Consider the following 20,189-nt stretch of genomic DNA (forward strand, 5'->3'; position numbering starts at 1 on the left):
GGGGGAGCCCAGAGACTTGGCTGCACTAACTCCCCTGCCTCCCCCACACACTCACCGAGGGGCCGCGCTCGCCCCGGGGCCCCGGCTTCCCGGATAGACCCTGCAACAGAGAGAGTCAGTGAAACACAGACAGGGCATGGGCACCCATGGGAGAACTCAGCCAGCCAGGGCCCTTCAGGGATCCATAATATACTGTGACGAAGCGGGACTGTTCTTAATGTTTCCTCTGAATAGTGTGGGGGTGCCTCAGTTTCCCCTAGGCAGTTCTTAAGTATCTAGGGGGTGGGATAAGGGTGTATGATCACTGCAGAGCCCTAGAGGGCAGGTGTGTGCAGGGGTCTGGACACAGGGAATGGCCGACACCCTGTTTCCTGGCAACTGATGGCCTGGGCCCTTCCCCCCTGCAAGGTGAGAGCTAAAGGGTTGGAGAACAAAGGGATCCGGTGACCTCCTGGCCCGGGACAGGGACAAAGCCCAGAGGAGGAGGGGCTGGGGGGAGTTTCAGTTGGGGGCTGGCTGGGGACATGGAGTGAAGGGGAGACGTGGTTGTCTGGCTCATTGCCCCCCAAAATGGACCCGGCTGAGGGGTCCTGTTCTCTGCACCTACAAGCTCTGTGTTAGACCATGTTCCTGTCGTCTAATAAACCTCTGTTTTACTGGCTGGCTGAGAGTCCCGTCTGACTGCGGAGTTGGGGGGCAGGACCCTCTGGCTTCCCCAAGACCCAGCCTGGGTGGACTGGCTGTGGGAAGCGCACGGAGGGGCAGAGGAGGCTGAATGCTCCGAGGTCAGACCTAGGAAGGTGGAAGCTGGGTGAGCTGTGTGTCCTGCAGACAGGCTGCTCACAGGAAGGAGACTTCCCCAGAGTCCTGCCTGGCTTCGTAGGGAGCAGTTCCAGAGCATTGCCCAGGGACTCCGTGACATATACCCACCCACGGAAAACACACAGGGACCCCCCATACCCCACCCAGCTCACACAGGAACCCCTCAGCCATCCTGGGCCTGGCAGGGACCCCTAACACCCACCCCTGGAACCCGCCACCCAGAACCAACCCCCCTCTTAGCCCTCATAAAGACCCCCCCATCCATGGCTCTGCAGGGCCCTCAACCCCACAGAACCTGCATAGGGATCCCCCAATCCAGGGATCTACAGAGACCCCACCCATAGAACACCCTATTTGCAGCTCTACAGGGACCCCCAACTCCAACCCCCATGGGGACCCCACCCCACCCAGGGATTTGCAGACACCCCCACCTAGAACCACCCCCTCATCCAGCCCGTCCCTGGAAGACCCTCCCCCACCCCCCAACAGCCTCTCACTCTTAGCTCAGTGGTTTGAGCACTGGCCTGCTAAACCCAGGGTTGTGAGTTCAATCCTTGAGGGGGCCATTTAGGGATCAGGGCAGAAACTGGGGATTGGTCCTGCTTTGAGCAGGGGGTTGGACTAAATGACCTCCTGAGGTCCCTTCCAACCCTGATATTCTATGATTCACCCAGCCCCACTAGTAAGTCCCAGTTCCGATCCATCCCTGGTGGGTGTCAGCCCCACCCAGTAGAACCTGTAGCCCCCCCCCCCCAGGTCCTCCCAACAGTTTCCCCCATGGGGATGCCTCCTGCAGTGGGAAACAAGGACCCAGCTCCACTGGGGGGCAGTGGTGGGGAGCCATGCTGGGTTGTGGGGAGCCATGATGGAGGGTTACTCACCCGAGCACCCTTCTCACCATTGCTGCCAGGGAATCCAGGGAAGCCCTGAGATCCCTGTGGAGAGAGAAGAGATGGGGTTAGGGGGAGTGCTGGGGGGCAGAGTTGGGGGAAGAGGGGGTAGACCCATCATCCACAGCACTCACCTTCGGGCCTTGCCGTCCTGGGTATCCGGGAAGACCTGGTACGCCCAGCTTCCCCTGCAAGAGAGAGAGAGATGGGATTAGGGGGATGGGACATGGGGCCTTTCCCCACTTGGGGGCACTGGCTCTGATCCAGCCCCAGGGTGGGGGGCTGGCTGTTCAGGGGGGCAGGGAATGGGACACATGGCCTTTCCCCACTTGGGGGCGCCGTCTCCCATCTGGCCCCAGGGCAGGGACTGGCTGGCTCAGGGGGCAGGGAACAGGACACATGGGCAGGGGCCCACTCCCTCATGCTCGGCACTGCCCAGTCCTGCCCCATGCTGTCCAGGCTCCTCACCTTCTCTCCCACCAGTCCAAGGGGACCCGGGTCGCCCGAGGGTCCGGTCCGGCCTTTGGGACCTTCCGGTCCATCCTCTCCTCTGGATCCTGGGACACCCACCTCGCCCTGTGGGTGCAGAGAGAATAGAGGGGTGGGTGAGACTGGCATCGCCAGGAGCAGGCGGGTAGCGAGGGGCTCCAGGCATAAACTTACCCTGTCTCCTTTCATCCCGAAGTCACCCTTGAACCCAGGGAATCCATCCTCACCCTGCACAGACAGACAGACAGACAGACCGGTGACAGTCGTACAGCCAGAGAGGTAAGGCCAGAAGGAACCAGCAGCTCAGCCGGTCCGATCTCCAGTATGTCACAGGCCACCAGCCCCACCCTGCCCCCGCACACGAACCCAGCACACGAGATGAGACCAAAGTGCCACAGCCCCCGGGAGACTGGACTGTTACAGAGAACAGGGGGGGCCGAGGGGCACCAGGGCCTGAGACTCTGCAATGGCAGGGAAAGGGTTAAGTGAGAGACACCCCCCCCCCCAGATAATCCTGGCCAGTGACCCACCCCCGGCTGCAGGGGAAGGTGAACCCCCCAGGTCACTGCCAGTCTGACCATACGGGGGGGGGGGTGAATTCCTGCCTAACCCCACCCACAGCGATCAGCTGTACCCTGCCCATGAACGCAAGGACCAGCCAGACACGCCCATGGGGGAGATAATGCTGGGTGCCCCCTCAGCGCCCGGCCCTCCCTGCCCAGGTCCCATCTCCAGCTGGGGCTGGCCCTGACCCTGCAGAGGGAGGAGAGTTAAAAAAAAAACACAGAATACACTGGGGAGGGGGAAATCCCTTCCTGACCCCTGGTCAGGGGTCCGCAGCTAGGGAGAGATGTGCACTATTCCCCCAGCCTGGCACGAGGGGCCGCTATGCACTATTACCCCACCTGGCACTAGGAGGCACTGTGCACCGTTCCCCCAGCTTAGCACTAGGGTGCGCTGTGCACCAGTTCCCCAGCTGGGCACTAGGGGGCGCCGTGCGCCATTCCCCCAGCCGGGCACTAGGGGGCGCCGTGCGCCATTCCCCCACCTGGCATTAGGGAGTTCTGTGTGCAATTCCCCCAACCTGGCACCAGGGGGTGCCATGCACCAGTTCCCCAGCCAGGCACTAGGGGGTGCTGTGCGCCGTTTCCCCAGCCAGGCACTAGGGGGTGTTGTGCGGTGCTGCCAGAATCATGTCTGATCTGCGGTTGAGGGTCAGGGAAGCAGAACTCACCTTCTCACCCTTGTGACCCTTCAGGCCCCGAATTCCATCCACGCCCTGGGAGAGACGGGGAGAGTTCAACAGGGTGAGCTGCATTGCAGAGACCAGCCACAGATCTAGGCAGAGAACCCAGGAGTCCTGGCTCCCAGCTCTCACTGACCCCTGCTCTAACCCACTGGACCCCACTCCCCTCCCCGAGGTGGGACAGAACCCAGGAGTCCTGGCTCCCAGCCCCCCGGTCTAACCCACTAGACCCCAATCCCCTCCCAGAGCTGGGATAGAACCCAGGAGTCCTGGCTTCCACTGGCTACAATCCTCTTGTCTTGTTTTCCACTCTAGCCAGAATCCTCTTCTTCCCTTGAGGGGCAGGGACCTCCTGGCTGCACCCATCCTTACTAAGAATTGTGGGTAATATCCCAGTCCCACAGAGTCACACCAAGTCCTGGGACCAATCAGCCACTTACCTTCACACCACGTGGGCCTGGGTAGCCAATTGGACCTTGGGGACCAGACGGACCCTGCAATGGAGAGAAATCAGACCAATCACAGGGGAGAGTCGCTGGGGTCCCTGCTCCCTACTAGGGGGGGTTAGAATCAGGGATGGGAGAAATGTCACCCCACTAACCCGGGGGCTCTGACCCCTGCACCTTGGGGGACAGGGTCTTAGCACCTCACCCGTAGCACCTGGGGGGTTGTGACTTGGCCTCCGAAATCTGAAAGGGCTAGGACTGGGGGCGGGGGGGGGGCTCGACCCCAGTGTCTGAGGGAGATGGGGATATTGGGGTCGGGGGGGACGACAGGAAGGGGCAGGAGCGGACGTTATCCCCTTACCTGGTTACCTTTGGTTCCCGGCGGACCTTCCTTCCCCGGATGCCCCTGAGAGGGAGGGAATGGGAAAGGGAAAAGACAGAGAGGGATGAATCATTAACACCAGCATCACAGCACTTAACCCCTGGGCGTTGCTCTGTCCCCCTGCCTAGGAGCTACCCCAACATCCCACCCCCCGCTCCTGCGGAAAGGGCAGTTCCCCCTGCCTGTGGGGCAGGAATAGCCCTCGTCTGCCCAGCTCTGACCTGAACTTCTTTAACCAAGCGTTGGGGGACACCTGGCCTGCTCGGGGTGAATGGTCAGTGGTACGGGCTCACTTCCTGTTAAACATGGCCACCAGGTCCTCACCCCATGAGCAGGGGTGCGAGTTGGGGGCCAACAGGAAGTAATGCTAGCTCACTTCCTGTTAAACATGGCCGCCAGGACCTCACCCAATGAGCAGGGGTGCAAGTGGGGGGCCAACAGTGAGTGGTACTAGCTCACTTCCTGTTAAACATGGCTGCCAAGTCCTCACCCCATGAGCAGGGGTGCGAGTGGGGGGCCAACAGGAAGTGGTACAGGCTCACTTCCTGTTAAACATGGCCACCAAGTCCTCACCCCATGAGCAGGGGTGCGAGTTGGGGGCCAACAGGAAGTGGTATGGGCTCACTTCCTGTTACACATTGCTGCCAAGTCCTCACCCCGTGAGCAGGGGTGTGAGTGGGGGGGGCCAACAGGAAGTGGTACAGGCTTACTTCCTGTTAAACATGGCCACCAAGTCCTCACCCATGAGCAGGGGTGCGAGAGGGGGGCCAACAGGAAGTGGTACGGGCTCACTTCCTGTTAAACATGGCCACCAGGACCTCACCCCATGAGCAGGGGTGCGAGTGGGGGGCCAACAGGAAGTGGTACAGGCTCACTTCCTGTTAAACATGGCCACCAAGTCCTCACCCCATGAGCAGGGGTCCGAGAGGGGGGCCAACAGGAAGTGGTATGGGCTCACTTCCTGTTACACATGGCTGCCAAGTCCTCACCCCGTGAGCAGGGGTGTGAGTGGGGGGGGCCAACAGGAAGTGGTACAGGCTTACTTCCTGTTAAACATGGCCACCAAGTCCTCACCCATGAGCAGGGGTGCGAGAGGGGGGCCAACAGGAAGTGGTACGGGCTCACTTCCTGTTAAACATGGCCACCAGGACCTCACCCCATGAGCAGGGGTGCGAGTGGGGGGCCAACAGGAAGTGGTACAGGCTCACTTCCAGTTAAACATGGCCACCAAGTCCTCACCCCATGAGCAGGGGTGCGAGAGGGGGGCCAACAGGAAGTGGTATGGGCTCACTTCCTGTTACACATGGCTGCCAAGTCCTCACCCCGTGAGCAGGGGTGTGAGTGGGGGGGGCCAACAGGAAGTGGTACAGGCTTACTTCCTGTTAAACATGGCCACCAAGTCCTCACCCATGAGCAGGGGTGCGAGAGGGGGGCCAACAGGAAGTGGTACGGGCTCACTTCCTGTTAAACATGGCTGCCAAGTCCTCACCCCATGAGCAGGGGTGTGAGTGAGGGGGCCAACAGGAAGTGGTACTAGCTCACTTCCTGTTAAACATGGCCACCAGTCATTGCCCCAAAGCGGGGAGGGGGCACTGCTCAAGAGCATCTCTGTGATGAGGGGGCCTCTACAGGAAATGTATGAGCTCACTTCCTGTTAAGCATGGCTGCCCCACCCTTGCACCCATGCCAAGGTCAGGCCAGGCGTCAAGAGGAAATGGCACTGGCCCACTTCCTGTTAAACACGGCTGCCGGGCTCTCGCCCCAGGGGCAGGAGGGAGCCATGCTGTGCAGGATGCCAACAGTATGGGCTCACTTCCTGTTAAATATGGCCGCTGTATTGCCATTCTGGGGCTGGGGGAGTCTGGGGGCCAGGGTGCTAGGAGGAGAGGGTTGAAGGAAGGAGAGGAGGAGCTGGGGTGAGCAGGTTACTCACGGGAGGCCCGTCGGACCCCGGCATGCCGGGGAGGCCAGGTTTGCCTCTGGGACCCTGCAGAGAGAGAGAGAAAAGCAGAGCTCAGAGCTGGCAGAGCAGAGACCCTCATTGTGTGAGCCAGGCTGGTGCAGGGGGTGGGGGCTACACAACACCAGGGGAGCAGGGGAGGTTTGGGGCACTCACCTTCTCTCCGGGGGGCCCCATAGCACCTTGTGGGCCAGGCAATCCCTGAAAGAGAGACACATGGTCAGATCCAGCCCCCACTCCCCACCCAGAGCCAGGGAGAGACTCCAGGAGTCGCTCCCAGCTCCCCCTGCTCTAATCCACTGGACCCCACTCCCCACCCAGAGCAGGGACGCAACCCAGGAGTCCTGACTCCCAGCCCCACTGGACCCCGAGTCCCCAGAGCTGGGCTGTTTCAGGGCAAGGGTATTCCTTACCTGGGTGCCTGGAGTTCCCTGCTGACCTGGGGGGCCTGGCTCGCCTTGCGGCCCCTGTAACAGTCAGACACAACTGCAGTTAGAACCAGAACGACCTGCATGTTATACAGAAGGGAGAGAGGGCACTGCTGTAGGGGAAGTTCACAACACTGGGATCACTGGATGGGGGCACTGCTATAAGGGAAGCTTGCAGCACCAGAGACCCCATTTAGGGCACTGCTGTAGGAGAAGCTTGCAGCACTGGAGTCCCTGACTTGGGGCACTGCTGTAGGGGAAGCTCACAGCACTGGCGCCCCTGGGTGGGCCAACCCAGTCCATAGCAGGACCGGGCAGCGCAGACAGACAGACAGACAGCCGTGCCGACTCACCAGGTTCCCTTTGGGCCCGATGGGACCATCTATGCCACGCACGCCCTGCGGGAGGAGACAGACAGACAGATGGAGGTTAACGTGGTGGGGGTCACGGGGGGCTGGGGGAATTGGGATGCCATGTGTGGCACTTACCAGAGGCCCGGGGATCCCTGGTGGGCCTTTGGGTCCAAGCAAACCTCTGGGTCCCTGCAGGGAGGGGAGAGACCCGAGTTAGTGAGGCTGTAGGGACTAAGCTGGGCCTGGGTCCCCCAACAGGGCTGCGGGGGGAGCCAGCAATTGCCCCCCCCGGCCAGCAAACAGCAGCACACGTGCACCCAGACATGCACACCCTGAACCAGCCCACGCTCCCGGCACCACACTGAGCAAGCAACACATAAGCCCTGGAGCTGAGGACCCCATGAGGACGCTGCTCCGTGGTGCAGACACTGCTCCTGCTCCAATCCCAGACCCTGTGGCCTGGGCCGCGTGCTGGAGTGAAACCCCAGAGCATCCTGGGACATGGCACTAAGACCCCTCAGTTTCACTGCAACGAGACGCCGCGGGCGCCCGTATTAGGAGACGCTGGGCCCTTGTGGAGTCTGCCAGGGGCAGGCACAGAGGGACCCCACAGGCCAGTTCCCCAGCTGGTGTTGCTCTGTCCCCGACGCCCGGCCCCAGACAGCTCATCCATCCACCCCGCGGGTAGCAAGTGCTAACCCCCAAACAGCTTCCGGAGGCTTGCCCAAAAGGGAACTGCTCGCGGGGAAGAGCGTTCCGGGCGACGGGGATACAGGCACCATGTGGGAATGTTCACGCCGCTCAGGCTCTCGATAAACCCAGTGTTTCAGAGAGTCCAGACACTTGCATTTGTCTGGGTTTTACTACCAAATACCCCAGGAGAGAGGATTTTGGTGGGTTCTCATCCTCCCCCCACCCCAGGCTGTAGCTTTTCCAAACAGCGTCAAATCTGTAAACGTAACAGAGCCGCAAGAGCGGGGAAGGGACAGGAGGAAAGAGAAAACAAACCCAACCAAACCCCAACCCTGCCCTGACACCAACGCCGACTCCAATCCCAACCCCAACTCCAACGTCCACCCCAACCCTATCACCGACCACAACCCTAACGCCAAGCCCACCCCACTGTCAACTCCCACACTAAGCCTAATGCCAACCCTAGCCCCAACCCTAGTACCAACTCCAACACCAGTCTCAACCCTCACGCCAATGCCAGCCCCAATACCAACACCTAGCCCAATCCTAGTGCCAGCCCCGATCCCTGCCTGGGTCCCATTTTCCAAACTGATCTGTCAGAGTGTTCCCTGCACTAGTCGGCGCTCCCCTGTCGAAAGCTGGGTGCAGTCCCACCCCGTGGCTCCCCAACAGCAGGGCCTTAGCACCCCCAGTTTTCAGCTCACCCCTCACGGTGTCTTCAGGGACCCAGGCTGGGATTTTCAAATTGAGTCTAGGGCCCCAACTGGATCCCTTCCATGCCGTGCCAACCCTTGGCTATATCCTGCCAATTTCAAACTCCTCCCCTCCGCACTGCCAGCTCCTGAGGCACCAAGGAGTCCAGTCCCGGCAATATCAGGAGTGCCGAGGGCACAGGAGAGGGGGCAGTTTGGACATAAGTGGGAGCAGATGGAGGTTTGGGGGTAAACCATTAACAGGCTTGTTTCTGCTGAAGTGTGGGGGGGTGAAGCAGTTAACGTTGAGCTTTGATTTTGCCATCAGTAGGTTGAATGGTTAATGGTGATTTTATGGAGAGGGGTTAACACAGGGGTGGGCAAACTATGGCCCGCAGGCCGTGTCCAGCCTGTCAGACCTTTTAATCCGGCCCTCGAGCTCCCGTCGGGGAGTGGGGTCGGGGGCTTGCCCCTCTCTGCGCGTGCCATGGCTCTGCGTGGCTCCCGGAAGCAGCGGCATGTCCCCCCTCCGGCTCCTGCACGTAGGGGCAGCCAGGGGGTGCTGCAGGCTGCCCCCGCCCCAAGCACCGCCCCCGCAGCTCCCATTGGCCGGGAACCGCAGCCAATGGACGCTGCAGGGGTGGCGCCTGCGGACAGAGCAGCACGCAGAACCACATGGCCGGTGCCACGCCTCCGCGAAGGACCCGGAGCGGGGACATGCCACTGCTTCCGGGAGCTGTTTGCGGTAAGTGCCACCCAGAGCCTGCACCCCTGACCTCCTTCTGTGCCCCAACCCCCTGCCCCAGCCCTGATCCCCCTCCCGCCCTCCGAACCCCTTGGTCCCAGTCTGGAGCCCCCTCCTGCACCCCAAACCCCTCATCCCTGGCCTCACCCCAGAGCCTGCACCCCCAGCCAGAGCCCTCACCCCCTCCTGCACCCCAAGTCCCATTTTCATGAGCATTCATGGCCTGCCATACAATTTCCATATCCAGATATGGCCCTCAGGCCACAAAGTTTGCCCACCCCTGGGTTAACAACACAGAGCTGAGAGCCAAGGGGCTGAGAATCAAGGCTCTGCTGGGGCAGTTGCCTGCCCTCAGAGCCGTGGATTCAGACAGGGCCAGAACAGGGAGGATTGTGGGGCCCAATTCCATGGAGTGTAGGGGGAGTAAATCCCTGGCAGGGGGTGGGTGGGGAGAACAGGGTAAATGGGACCCTGATTATCGCTCTGCACCACCCTGGGGAGCTACCCCTCTCACACTGGCACAAGCTCCTGCTGCCTGCCTGGCAGGGAGGGGACGTACCGGTTCTCCAGGAAGCCCTCTGGGGCCAACCTCTCCATCGTCTCCCTGGGGGAAGAGAAAAAGGGGTGAGGCAGAGAACAGGGAGGGGAGCAAGCTCAGCTCTCCCCAGCCATCCCTGCTCCCCATTTCCAGATCCCTCTGCTCCCCCCACCTCCAGCCCCCTCCATCACCCCATTCCCCTTCTCCATATTCCCCACAGCTCTCCCACATCTCCCTCCCCGGGGAGCCACCCCAGCTCCCCTCAGTCTCCCTCCCACCCCACCCCCCGACCCTCCAGTGAGCAGTTACTCACCCGCTGTCCGTCCTCACCAGGGGGGCCTGGGATGCCCTGGGAACCCGTCTCACCCTGCGGGGACAAAGCCTTGGATCAGCTGGGCGGGCGGGTGGGGAGCCATGGGGGTTGTGTACGTGGGATGTGCAGGTGCTTTGGGGGTGGCCGTGTGTGTGATGGGGACACGGCTGTATGTGCCGTGGGGGTGAGTGTGACTATGTAATTGCAGGGGGGTGGGGGTGCATTGCAAATGTGCCGGATGTGTATGTGTTGGGCTGTGAACTGCGTGCAGCTGTGTTGTTGTGCGCAATTGCAGGTGTGCTGTGTGTATTGTGTGTGTGACTGCAGTGGCTGTGTGTGTATTGTTGTGTATCTGAGTGTGTGCACATATAGTTAAGAGAGCGTTGGTGTGTGCGGGGTTGTAGCTATGTGACTGTGTGATTGCACACACCTGGCTGCACAAGTGCGCTGGGGAGGCTGTGCGTCCCGGTGTGTTTGTGGTGACACGGCTGTGGGGATGTGTGTGTGCAGGAGGTGTCTAGCGTTCCGCGTGGCTGTGTGCATTGCACAAGTTGCGTAAGACTGTGAGTAGATTCTGAGGCCAGAAGGGCTCGGCTGCCCCTGCGTTGCTCCGGCCGTTGGTCTGCCCCGAAACAAGCCCTGCTGGAACTAGAGTGCGTATATCTGTGTGTGTAGATACGCTTGTGTGTGCGGGTAGGGCGGCAGATCTGGTTGTGTGGTGTACAGTTGTGTGTCTCTGTGTGTATCAATGCTCAGAGGGGGGTGCACAATTGTGTAGCACAAACATGGGCTGGCCAGAACTGACCGCAGGGCAGCCCCATCTCTCAGGGAGATCCCAACAGTGCACCGGGACTGGGCCCCCTCTGCTCCCCGCACCACGAGGCGCCCGGCCAACGTGACTCACCCTGTACCCCTTGTCCCCCGGCAGCCCCGGCAACCCGTCAAAGCCTCGGTCGCCCTGCGGAGAGAAGCACAGAACAGCTCCCTGAGCCAGCACACCCCAGCTGGGGAGACACCCCCGTAGGACCCCCTCCCAGGTCACCCCATCCCTGGGAGGTGGGCTGCAATTCCCCACTGGGAACAAGGGTGGGCCTGTCACGCACAGGCCCCCGGGGATCCTTGTTCTGAAGCAGTGATGTTCCCACACAGAATGGGAGGGTCGCTGGTTGAGTTAGTGGGTCTCCAACGTGCTAGAGTGGATCACTGGTGCACGAGGATCACCACGCTGCATGGGTGGGTTACCAGGACAGTGCATCACCAGGAGATTCGTGCATGCACTGAGTGGATCACTCACACAGCAAATGACTAGATTGCTAATGGATCATCATGCTGAATGAGTGAGTTGCTGGAAGAGTGGATTACCACTGGATTCATGGATAACTAGCTCAGGTGATCTCGTGATCTTCAGTGCCTTCACCTCATGGACTATTGGTGGATTTGCAGGGGTGGTGACCTAGTGGATTACCAGCAACGCAACCTACTGGATCGACACTGCTACAGCCCAGTGGGTCACCAGAGCAGTGACCTACTGGATCATCAGTGGATCTACAGTGCTGGGACCTAGTGGATCACCAGCCCAAGGAGGCCAGGCCCTGATTGGTCCCCCGGGCAGGCTCACACCCAGTGCCTTGTCCACGGAAGCCATGACCCTGTTACCTTAACACCAGGCTCCCCAGGCATCCCCCGAGCGCCGTCGGCTCCAGCACGACCCTGCCAGAGAGAGACAGAGACGGGATGAGAGGAGGCTCGCCGGGCACAGACCTGCCCCCACCCTGGGGTATCCCCACCAGGATCCACACACTTACCCTCCTTCCAGGCTTCCCCGGGGGGCCAGACAGGCCCTGCGGCCCGCGCGGTCCCTACAGAGAGAGAGGGAGGGAAAGGGTGAGCAGAGCTTCCCCCACAAGCAGCTTGGGCAGGGAGGAGAAGAGGGAGATACAGGGGTGGGAGCTCTCCAGGGTCCGAGGGGCTAATGCGGGGGTCTGGGGGCTCAGATCAGGGTTAGGCCCAGGGTGGAACACGGCTCCTGGGGTCAGAGAGGGGGGTTCTTCCCCAGTGTCTGAGGGGTTAATGAGGGGTGGGGTGACAGAGAGTGGTAACAAAGGGTAAACAGAGGGGTGGGCGGCAGCGACCCCGGCTCTGGGTCAGGGTTATAAGTCACAGGAGCCTGGGATCCAAACAGCCCAGAATAAATCCAGCATCGGAACCAGGGGTCAGAGGTCGCTTGCCAGCGTCAGGGGTTAGATGTCAAGGTCAGGGGCCACTGATCGTGAGTTAGGGTCACAGAACAGAGGTGGGGGTCACGGGTCATTCACGCTGGTCAGGGGCCAATGATTGGGAGTCAGGGTCAGAGACCAGGGTCATGGGCTGGGGAGAGAGGTCATGGTGAAGGGGTCAGGGGTCATGGTGAAGGGGTCAGGGACTGGGGTCAGGGGTCAGAGTGAAGGGGTCAGAGGTCAGTGGCTGAGATCAGAGGTCAGTGACAGGGGTCATGTCCATGGGTCGGAGCAAGAGGTCAGGGCAGGAGCCAGGGGTCAGAGTCGGGGTCGTGCTGGGCTCCAACCCCCCGATCTCCTGCCAAGGCCAAGCCTGTTACCTGGGGTCCGAAGTCTCCGGCTTCCCCCTTCAGCCCGGGGCCCCCTGGCTGCCCCTGGAATGAGACAGCAGAGCATAGGGGGTTACCTGGGGGCAGCACGCGGGCTCAGGGCCACAACCCTCCCCACAATCTCCCCAGGGCGCTGGGACCCACAGAACCCGGGGACGTGAAATTCCAGTGACACCAGCCCCACTCCCTGCCCCACATCCCGGGGCGCTGGGACCCACAGAACCTGGGGATGTGAAACTCCAGTGACCACAGCCCCACATGCCCAGAGCACGGGGAACGCAAGGACATGAAGCCCTAGTGACTCCAGCACTCTGTGTCCCACCCCAGGGACAAGCCAACACGTTCCCCCTAAGCCCTGACACCCGCCCCCACATCCCCAGAGCACCAGCCATCAAGCGATGCCTCCTCCCAACCCCATCCCGGAGCAGGCACCTACCAGGGGCCCAGGCCGGCCAGTGTATCCCATGGGTCCCGGGGGGCCACGCAGGGCCATCTAGGGGAGAGAGAGGAGAAGGAGAATTAGACTGCAGCAAGCCAGGATCCCCGCCAAACACAGAACAAAGCAGGGAATAAGGGGTGGGACTAGAACAGGGCTGAGCCGGAAACATTGGGATCCAAAGAATTATTGGGACTTGGGGGGTAAGAACAGGGTCCCAGTTGGGGATCTTAGAGGGGAATAAAACATGAATTTATCAGCATCTATAGACTGGAGGGAAAACAGTGACACTCATGTTCTAGAAGAGAAGCTACAGACTTACTGGGGTTTTAGGAAAAAGCACATTGTGATGTCAGCAGGGTTCTAGAAGGGGACAAGCATGGTCCTAGCATGTTTGATGGGGGTTCTAGAGGGGTGACAAGGTGGGGCCTCATTGGAGTTCTAGAAAAGGAGAAATTGTGATTTGATCAGCACTCAGGAGGGTTAATAAGGTTTGAGGTTTGAAGGGAAGATCAATCAAATCACAGCCTTAAGGCAATGATCCATGATAGTCTTGGGGTTCTAGAAATGCAGTAAAATGTTTTGTTACACTTGCAAGGGTTCTAGGTGGGCACAGACTGTAACCCCCATGGTTCTAGGAGAGCAGTCGATTGTAATCTCGTCCTGGTTCTAGAAGGGCAGTACACTGAGATGTTGTTGAAGAGCTACTTAACCATAACATTATAAATGAACCTAGAAGGGCAACAAACAGGGATCTGCTGAGATTCTAGAAAGGTGACAAACCATTATTCCGCAGTTCTAGAGTGGCAATAAATTGTGACCTTGGGGAAGCTCTGGAAGGGCACTGACCACTATGTGGTATGGAATCTTAAAGAGCAATAAAAGAGTGATCCTTAACACGGTTCTAGAAAGATAATAAATTGTGATCCCACTGAGGTTCTGGGATCGAGAACCCACTGAGGTTCTGGGTAATCGAGAACCCAGATACCCATTTGGTATCTGGGTTCTCGATTACCACATTTATCAGGGCTCCAGGGTAGGAGATAAGGCAGGATCTTTTCCTACCCTGACCCGGCCCAACTCTCCCTGCCCTGTCTCCACCTGGACTTACCCGGGCTTGCTGTAAAATGGCCTGTGCTTGTGCCTCTTGTGCGGACACCACAGGCCCCTTGTCTCCACCACTGCTCCCAAACCGAAACTGGGGGAGGAAAGACAAACCTTCAGGTGTGAAAATCACACTGCCGCCATCCCTGAACGCACACCAAAATCCCAGAACTCACACCGCCCTCCCAGAACTGGGCCCCTGGGAGACATACCCGGAGCCCTCCCTAGAGCTCCAGAGCCCAAGGCCTGCTCCGTCCTTCACACGTCACGATGCCGGGGGGGCGAGGGGGGGGGGAAGCAGATCACATTGCCAGAGCTCCCCTGGCCTGTTCTAGATTCCAGAGATTTGCTGCAACCTATCCAATTCCAGGCTGCATTCCTGGTACTCTCCCTTCTCGTCTAGACTCACACATATCCACTGCATGCTCTACGATTCTAGGTAATACTACCAGAGTGCCCATTTCTGTTCCATACACACATAAGCGCACCGTGTAGCCTTGCTAGTTTCAGGTAATGCGATCAGGGTTCACCTTTCTGTTCTAGACTCCCTGCATCATCTTTGGTTCTAGATAATGCTATTAACACTAGCCTTTCTGTTCTTAACTCACTGTGCTCTCCAGTTCTAGATCACGCTACGAGAGCTCTCCCTTCTATCCTAAATTCCCATATCCCTATTATATTATCTACATTTCCAGAGAACAGCACCAGAGTCTCCCTGTCCTGTTCTAGATTCCACACAGGCCCATCCACTGTGCAATCTCCAGTTCTAGATCACAGGTTTTTCTTCTAATCTAGACCTAGACATCTTCTCTGGTTTTAGGTAATATTTGTAGAATCCATCTTGTCTGTTATAGATTTATACTCTAAAATGCCTCTGTTTTAGGAGTTACTCTCTGGGTTCTACATTCAAATAGCCCCACTACATACTAACCAGGACTAGCTAAGAAAATCAGCCTTTCCCATATCTTAGATCCTCACAGATCCACTCTACAATCTTCAGTTCTAGAGTTCCCCTTTTTGTTTTAGACTTCAGCTGACCCACTGTATCCTCCCCAGTTCTACCATCTCTGTTCTCTCATCCCTTTTAGATTCCTACAGGTCCATCTATCCTCTCTGGTTCTAGGCCATGCTATCAGAGTTCCTCTTGTTTTACTCTAGACCCCGCAAGCCCACTGTATAGTCTACAGTATTAAGTATCTGAGTTCTTGAGCCCCATAGACCCATTTTATCACCTACCAGTTCTGGATACTGCTATCTGAGCCCCATGCCTGCCCTAGATTTCCACAGACACATCATATTGTCCCTAGTTCTAGGTAACACAATGAGAGTCTTCCTTGATTTATTCAAGACCCACAAACCCACATTATCCTTTCTGGTTCTAGATCACACAAATTAGTTCTCCTGATCTTATTCTAGACCTCAGAGCCCCCACCTTCCATATACTTCCTTGTTCCAGCTCCCACAAGTATTTCGTCTAGTTTTATTCTAGATCCCACAGAGCCACCCCAGTTCTAGGTCACCCTATCAGCACCTTCCCCTGCTGTTCTAGACTCTAGTCAGCCTGTGTTAGCCCATTCCATTCCAGACTGCAGCAGCCCCATCATTAACCCATCAAACACCTCCTCACTCACCGGGAGCATGAGAGACGTGCCAGGGGGTCCAGGCATCCCATCCGAGCCAGGGAGACCTGAACGGCCAGGAGGACCCTGTTGGAGAGAGAGGCAGAGCGGGAGGTTATTGCATGGGGACGGGGCCTGCAATCTTCCCCTCAGACAGTGCTGCTGCTGCCCCTGCACGTCTCAGCAACCACAGCCCCTCCAGCGGTGCACCCCTCTTCCCCAGACACAGTGCCAGCCTCATATTCTCCCAACACCCTGACACACACTGGCCCTTGCCGGGATCTCTGGCCTACCTCCAAACACCCCAGGCCATCGGCGCTGCGTATGCACACGCATGCACAATCCCACACACGCCCAGGTACTCACACGCCCGGCGCCTTCCTCAGCCAAGGGGGCACAATGACATCCCACCCCAGCACACATTCGCACCTCACCATGCAAACTCACGTTCACTCCTCCCTTGGAAGGAGGGCCGCGGTCTCCCCAAGAGCTGGTGCTGGACCCACAACCCCTGCCGTGGGGCCAGGTTCCAGCTCGCACTCACCCTCTCACCAGGATCTCCTGGGGGGCCCGGAGGGCCCTGTGTGCCCGGCGGCCCTGATATGCCCTGAGGAAACGCATGAGAGACACACAGTGAGGTTAATGCACCAGCAGGGGGATCTGCCCCTGGCCCCAGAGCATCCCCCAGAACTCCCCGGACGGACAGACAGACAGGCTCTTACCGCAGGTCCCTCAGGGCCGGGGGGGCCCTCCACCAGCATTCCCTGCAGAACAAGAGGCAGAGAGCAGGGTTACGCCACCGACAGGCCCAGGTGGGGCGAGGGCACAGTGGGCCTGGGGTGGGGGGCGATAAAGCCCCCAGCTGAGGAGGCCTTGGGCAGACACAGCCCCTGGCCAGGAGGCATCCTAGAGAGACTGGGGACTGCCCAGGTGAGTTTGAAAAGGGGGAGGGTCTCCTGGCTCATCCACACCCCTCGCCCACTCCCCCCATCAGGAGAGACGGCCACGGGCTGTGCACACACGACTGGGCACCCTCCCACGCACACAGACATCTACTAACACAAACATGCAAATACGGTGGCATGCATGCACCAGGGTGTGCAAATACACACAGACACACACGCCGTGGTGCGTAACAGACGCACACCCATGGGAACTAACACCTACACGCAAACTAGATGTGCACGCACAGGCACTCACAAATACACATTTGCACACACATACACAATTGTGCAAGCACCGACAGACAGGTGCAAATGTGAATCTGCATGCAGAGGCCTGTGCAAACTCATGCACACACTCAGGGGCACATGCAACATATGTGCACACACATGATTCTTCCCCCTGGAAGTGTGACAATACATATATGCTTGTTCACACAGGTGTGCAGGGACACGCACACATGTCCCATCCTGCCGTGCACACCCTGCCCCCCTGCACACATACACTTGTCTGTGCCTATCGTCACATGATAGATCACTACATCCATCGCACACACACAACCCTGGGGGGGCTCCAAGCCCAGATGACCTGTGACGGGGCATTCAGGGCGTGCTGATCCCTGAATAGGGCAGGGGCTGAGACAGGACAGGAGGCGTTGGGGGGGGAGCTCTGTCCTATGCTCCTGCCACAGGGTGCATTGGGGGCTGCATGGGGGTGGGACACCCCAGGGCCCGGACTATGCAGAGATGGGCAACGTCCAGGCACGGACAATGGAGGGGCTGGTGGGATCAACTGGTCTCCCCCTAACCTGTTGACGCAGGGACCTACCGGTTCCATGACGGCCGGCTCTCCCTTCTCTCCTTTGTAGCCTCTGACTCCGCGCACAGCCTGGGGGTAACACACATATAACTGCAAAGAGGGGCCCGGTCAATATAACACACCCGAGGCCCACTCTGGCACCCTCCCAGCCCTGCAAATCCCAGCTCCCCCATCGGGCGGCAGGGCTCGTCCAGCACCACTCAGCCGCACCACCCCGAGGCTCTGTTATCTGAGGCTCCCTGTCCCCCATGGTCTGAGGAAAAATGGAGTAAAGGTGAAGGAAATGCAGATCAGGGTCTGTGTAAACGTGGAGTAAAGTCTGAGTAAAGCTGAAGTAAACCTGGGGCAGGCTCTGTGTAAGGCCTCAGGATTGTGTCCCAACCCTTCAGTTATCCGCCTGCAGCCTAGGGAGACAAGGCTGCCGTTTCTCATTGGAACCCACCCTCGCCCCTGTCAGCTCCCTTGGAGCCTCTGGGCCTGTTGAGTTAGCTCTGAGCTAATCGATGCATCGCGACCCACAGCCGCTCTGAAGGGAAACTGAGGACAGGTCACATCACCAGGTGAAACACACCCCAGGGGAGGCGGTCATGGGGAGGAGAGATTTAAAGGTCCACGTCTGGAGATGCCCCAGCCCTAAATCCCCAGCCCCACTGAGATGGCAGCGTGGGGGAGGGGAATTACCGCATCCCTTTTGGAGGTTATCCCCCCAAATCGGTAATTGACACCAGTGCTGCCAATACTCGGGGAGGTGGGTGAATAACAGAGATGGCTGTACATGGGGATGACATCACAGGGCGTAAGATGACATCACAGAGTGGGGATGCCCTGGCGGGTTAGGGGCATTGCCAAGGCAGAGGATGTCATGGTTATAACATCAGGTGCGATGCCATCGGGGCACGACAGGCCCATCTCTGAACACACGAGGTGGGGGAGAGGGTGCTGATGTCACTCCGAGCAAGAAGTGACCTCACAAGAGAGGAAGCGCATCACAGGAAATGGAATGGCGGAGGGAAAGTGACACATTGATCAGTGAGGTGCAGGGAAGGACTGCCAAAGACAGGAAGCGACCACTACACTGGACAGCCATGACCTGCATGATGCCAAGCCAACACGGAGGAAGTGATGTCACGACAAACAGAAGATGACTGTGACACGACAGTAAATGCTGACAAGGAGGCAGGGATGCCACAAACAAAATGACACCACACAGGAAGTGACAACATGGCAAACAGCAGTGACACCATGAAAAGCAGGAAGTGACACATCGACAAACAGGAATTAACACATCAGAAAGCGACACCACGGCAAACAGGAAGTGCCGCCATGACACACCAACAAATGGCCACAAACAGGAAGTGACACCATGACGATGACAACACAGAGCCATGAATGGGAGGTGACATCTCAACAAACAGGAAGTGACACCATGAGACACCAACACAGGACCACAAACATGACGGACGCCACAACCAACAGGAAGAGACCACCGAAAGACCATCCACAAGAGGCCAGCAGGAGGAAGGGCCCGAGGAAACGTCCCCGTGCCCCACTTACGCCTCCATTCTGGGGGGTCTCTGCAGAGAGCACGGGCCCCAACTCCGATGGCTCAGCTCCCTCGGGAAAGTCCTTATAGACGTACTCGTACTCCTGCCCCGTCACGTACTCCTCCACAAGCACCTCGTCCTCACCCGGAGCGGCAGGGGCCGGGCTGGGAGCCTCCTGCCCCACAGGATGGGGGAGAAGCGGAGCAGGGAAGGGGAGAACGAAAAGAAACCCAGCAACACGTTAATGCACAGCACGGTGCCTACTGGGAGACAGGACCAAGGAGATGTGCCGAAACTGGATCCCCCAGAACTCCTTGTCTCCCAGCCCCTTCTCTCCCGGCTCTAACCCATTAGACCCCATTCTCCATCCAGAGCTGGAGATAGAACCCAGGAGTCCTGACCCCCAGTCCTGAATCCTCAGTCCTTTCCCCACAGACCCCTCTCTCTGCCTCCTGGAGCAGGATCTCCATCTCTTCCATCATAGGATCAGCACAGAGGCAGCTCTCAGGGGGACCAGCCCTGACTAGCGTGGGGAGGCTTTAAGGCCCCACCCCACTGAGACAGATAGGGGGGCTATGGGGAACTAGGGGGGAGCTAGAGCTCACCCTGGAGCCAGCTCAGCCCCCTTCCCCTTCCCACCCAGACCCTTAGCCACCCCCCAGTCCAATCCCAGGGTGGTTACCTCAGCCCAGGGCTACGAGGGGGACGGGGGAGTCACCTCCAGCCCCATCGTCTCCTCCCAGTAGGCACCATCAGGGTCCTGGTCAAGGGGTAGGATATAATCCAGGTACTTGCCAGCCCCCCAGGGCTCCTCTGTAGGGGACAGCCCCACATCCTGGGGGGTGGGGTTGGCAGTCACCAGGGCCCGGGGGGAACACGGTTGGAACAGTAGTCATGGGGGCAGGGGGAGAAAGATGGATGGATGGATGCGATGGATGGATGGATATGCATGAGGACAGATGGACAAATGGATGCAGGCCATGGATGGATGGATATGCATGAGGACAGATGGATGCAATGGATAGATAAACATGCGTAGGGATTGATAGACAGATGGACAGACAGGCAGATATGCACATGGATGGATGGATGGATAGGGATGGATAGACAGATGGACAGACAG

At 58.8% G+C, this 20,189-nt stretch overlaps 1 protein-coding gene across 1 annotated transcript in view; it reads right to left on the reverse strand.

Moving 5' to 3' along the window:
- COL11A2 (collagen type XI alpha 2 chain) overlaps positions 1 to 20,189 on the reverse strand; it is a 57,485-nt gene that overhangs the window by 30,106 nt on the left and 7,190 nt on the right. The window contains exons 4-29 of the mRNA XM_074970594.1: positions 19,077 to 19,241; positions 17,532 to 17,591; positions 16,484 to 16,525; positions 16,306 to 16,368; positions 15,774 to 15,848; positions 14,150 to 14,236; positions 13,039 to 13,095; positions 12,594 to 12,647; positions 11,803 to 11,856; positions 11,654 to 11,707; positions 10,902 to 10,955; positions 9,998 to 10,051; positions 9,706 to 9,750; positions 7,152 to 7,205; positions 7,017 to 7,061; positions 6,649 to 6,702; positions 6,392 to 6,436; positions 6,209 to 6,262; positions 4,255 to 4,299; positions 3,888 to 3,941; positions 3,436 to 3,480; positions 2,376 to 2,429; positions 2,181 to 2,288; positions 1,847 to 1,900; positions 1,704 to 1,757; positions 56 to 100 (exon numbers count right to left, since the gene is read on the reverse strand). Of these exons, the coding sequence (XP_074826695.1) occupies positions 56 to 100; positions 1,704 to 1,757; positions 1,847 to 1,900; positions 2,181 to 2,288; positions 2,376 to 2,429; positions 3,436 to 3,480; positions 3,888 to 3,941; positions 4,255 to 4,299; positions 6,209 to 6,262; positions 6,392 to 6,436; positions 6,649 to 6,702; positions 7,017 to 7,061; positions 7,152 to 7,205; positions 9,706 to 9,750; positions 9,998 to 10,051; positions 10,902 to 10,955; positions 11,654 to 11,707; positions 11,803 to 11,856; positions 12,594 to 12,647; positions 13,039 to 13,095; positions 14,150 to 14,236; positions 15,774 to 15,848; positions 16,306 to 16,368; positions 16,484 to 16,525; positions 17,532 to 17,591; positions 19,077 to 19,241 (1,575 nt within the window). The remainder of the gene's footprint in view (positions 1 to 55; positions 101 to 1,703; positions 1,758 to 1,846; positions 1,901 to 2,180; positions 2,289 to 2,375; positions 2,430 to 3,435; positions 3,481 to 3,887; positions 3,942 to 4,254; positions 4,300 to 6,208; positions 6,263 to 6,391; positions 6,437 to 6,648; positions 6,703 to 7,016; positions 7,062 to 7,151; positions 7,206 to 9,705; positions 9,751 to 9,997; positions 10,052 to 10,901; positions 10,956 to 11,653; positions 11,708 to 11,802; positions 11,857 to 12,593; positions 12,648 to 13,038; positions 13,096 to 14,149; positions 14,237 to 15,773; positions 15,849 to 16,305; positions 16,369 to 16,483; positions 16,526 to 17,531; positions 17,592 to 19,076; positions 19,242 to 20,189) is intronic.

The sequence above is a fragment of the Natator depressus genome, chromosome 14 (assembly GCF_965152275.1).
Source record: "Natator depressus isolate rNatDep1 chromosome 14, rNatDep2.hap1, whole genome shotgun sequence".
NCBI classification, from domain to species: Eukaryota; Metazoa; Chordata; order Testudines; family Cheloniidae; genus Natator; species Natator depressus.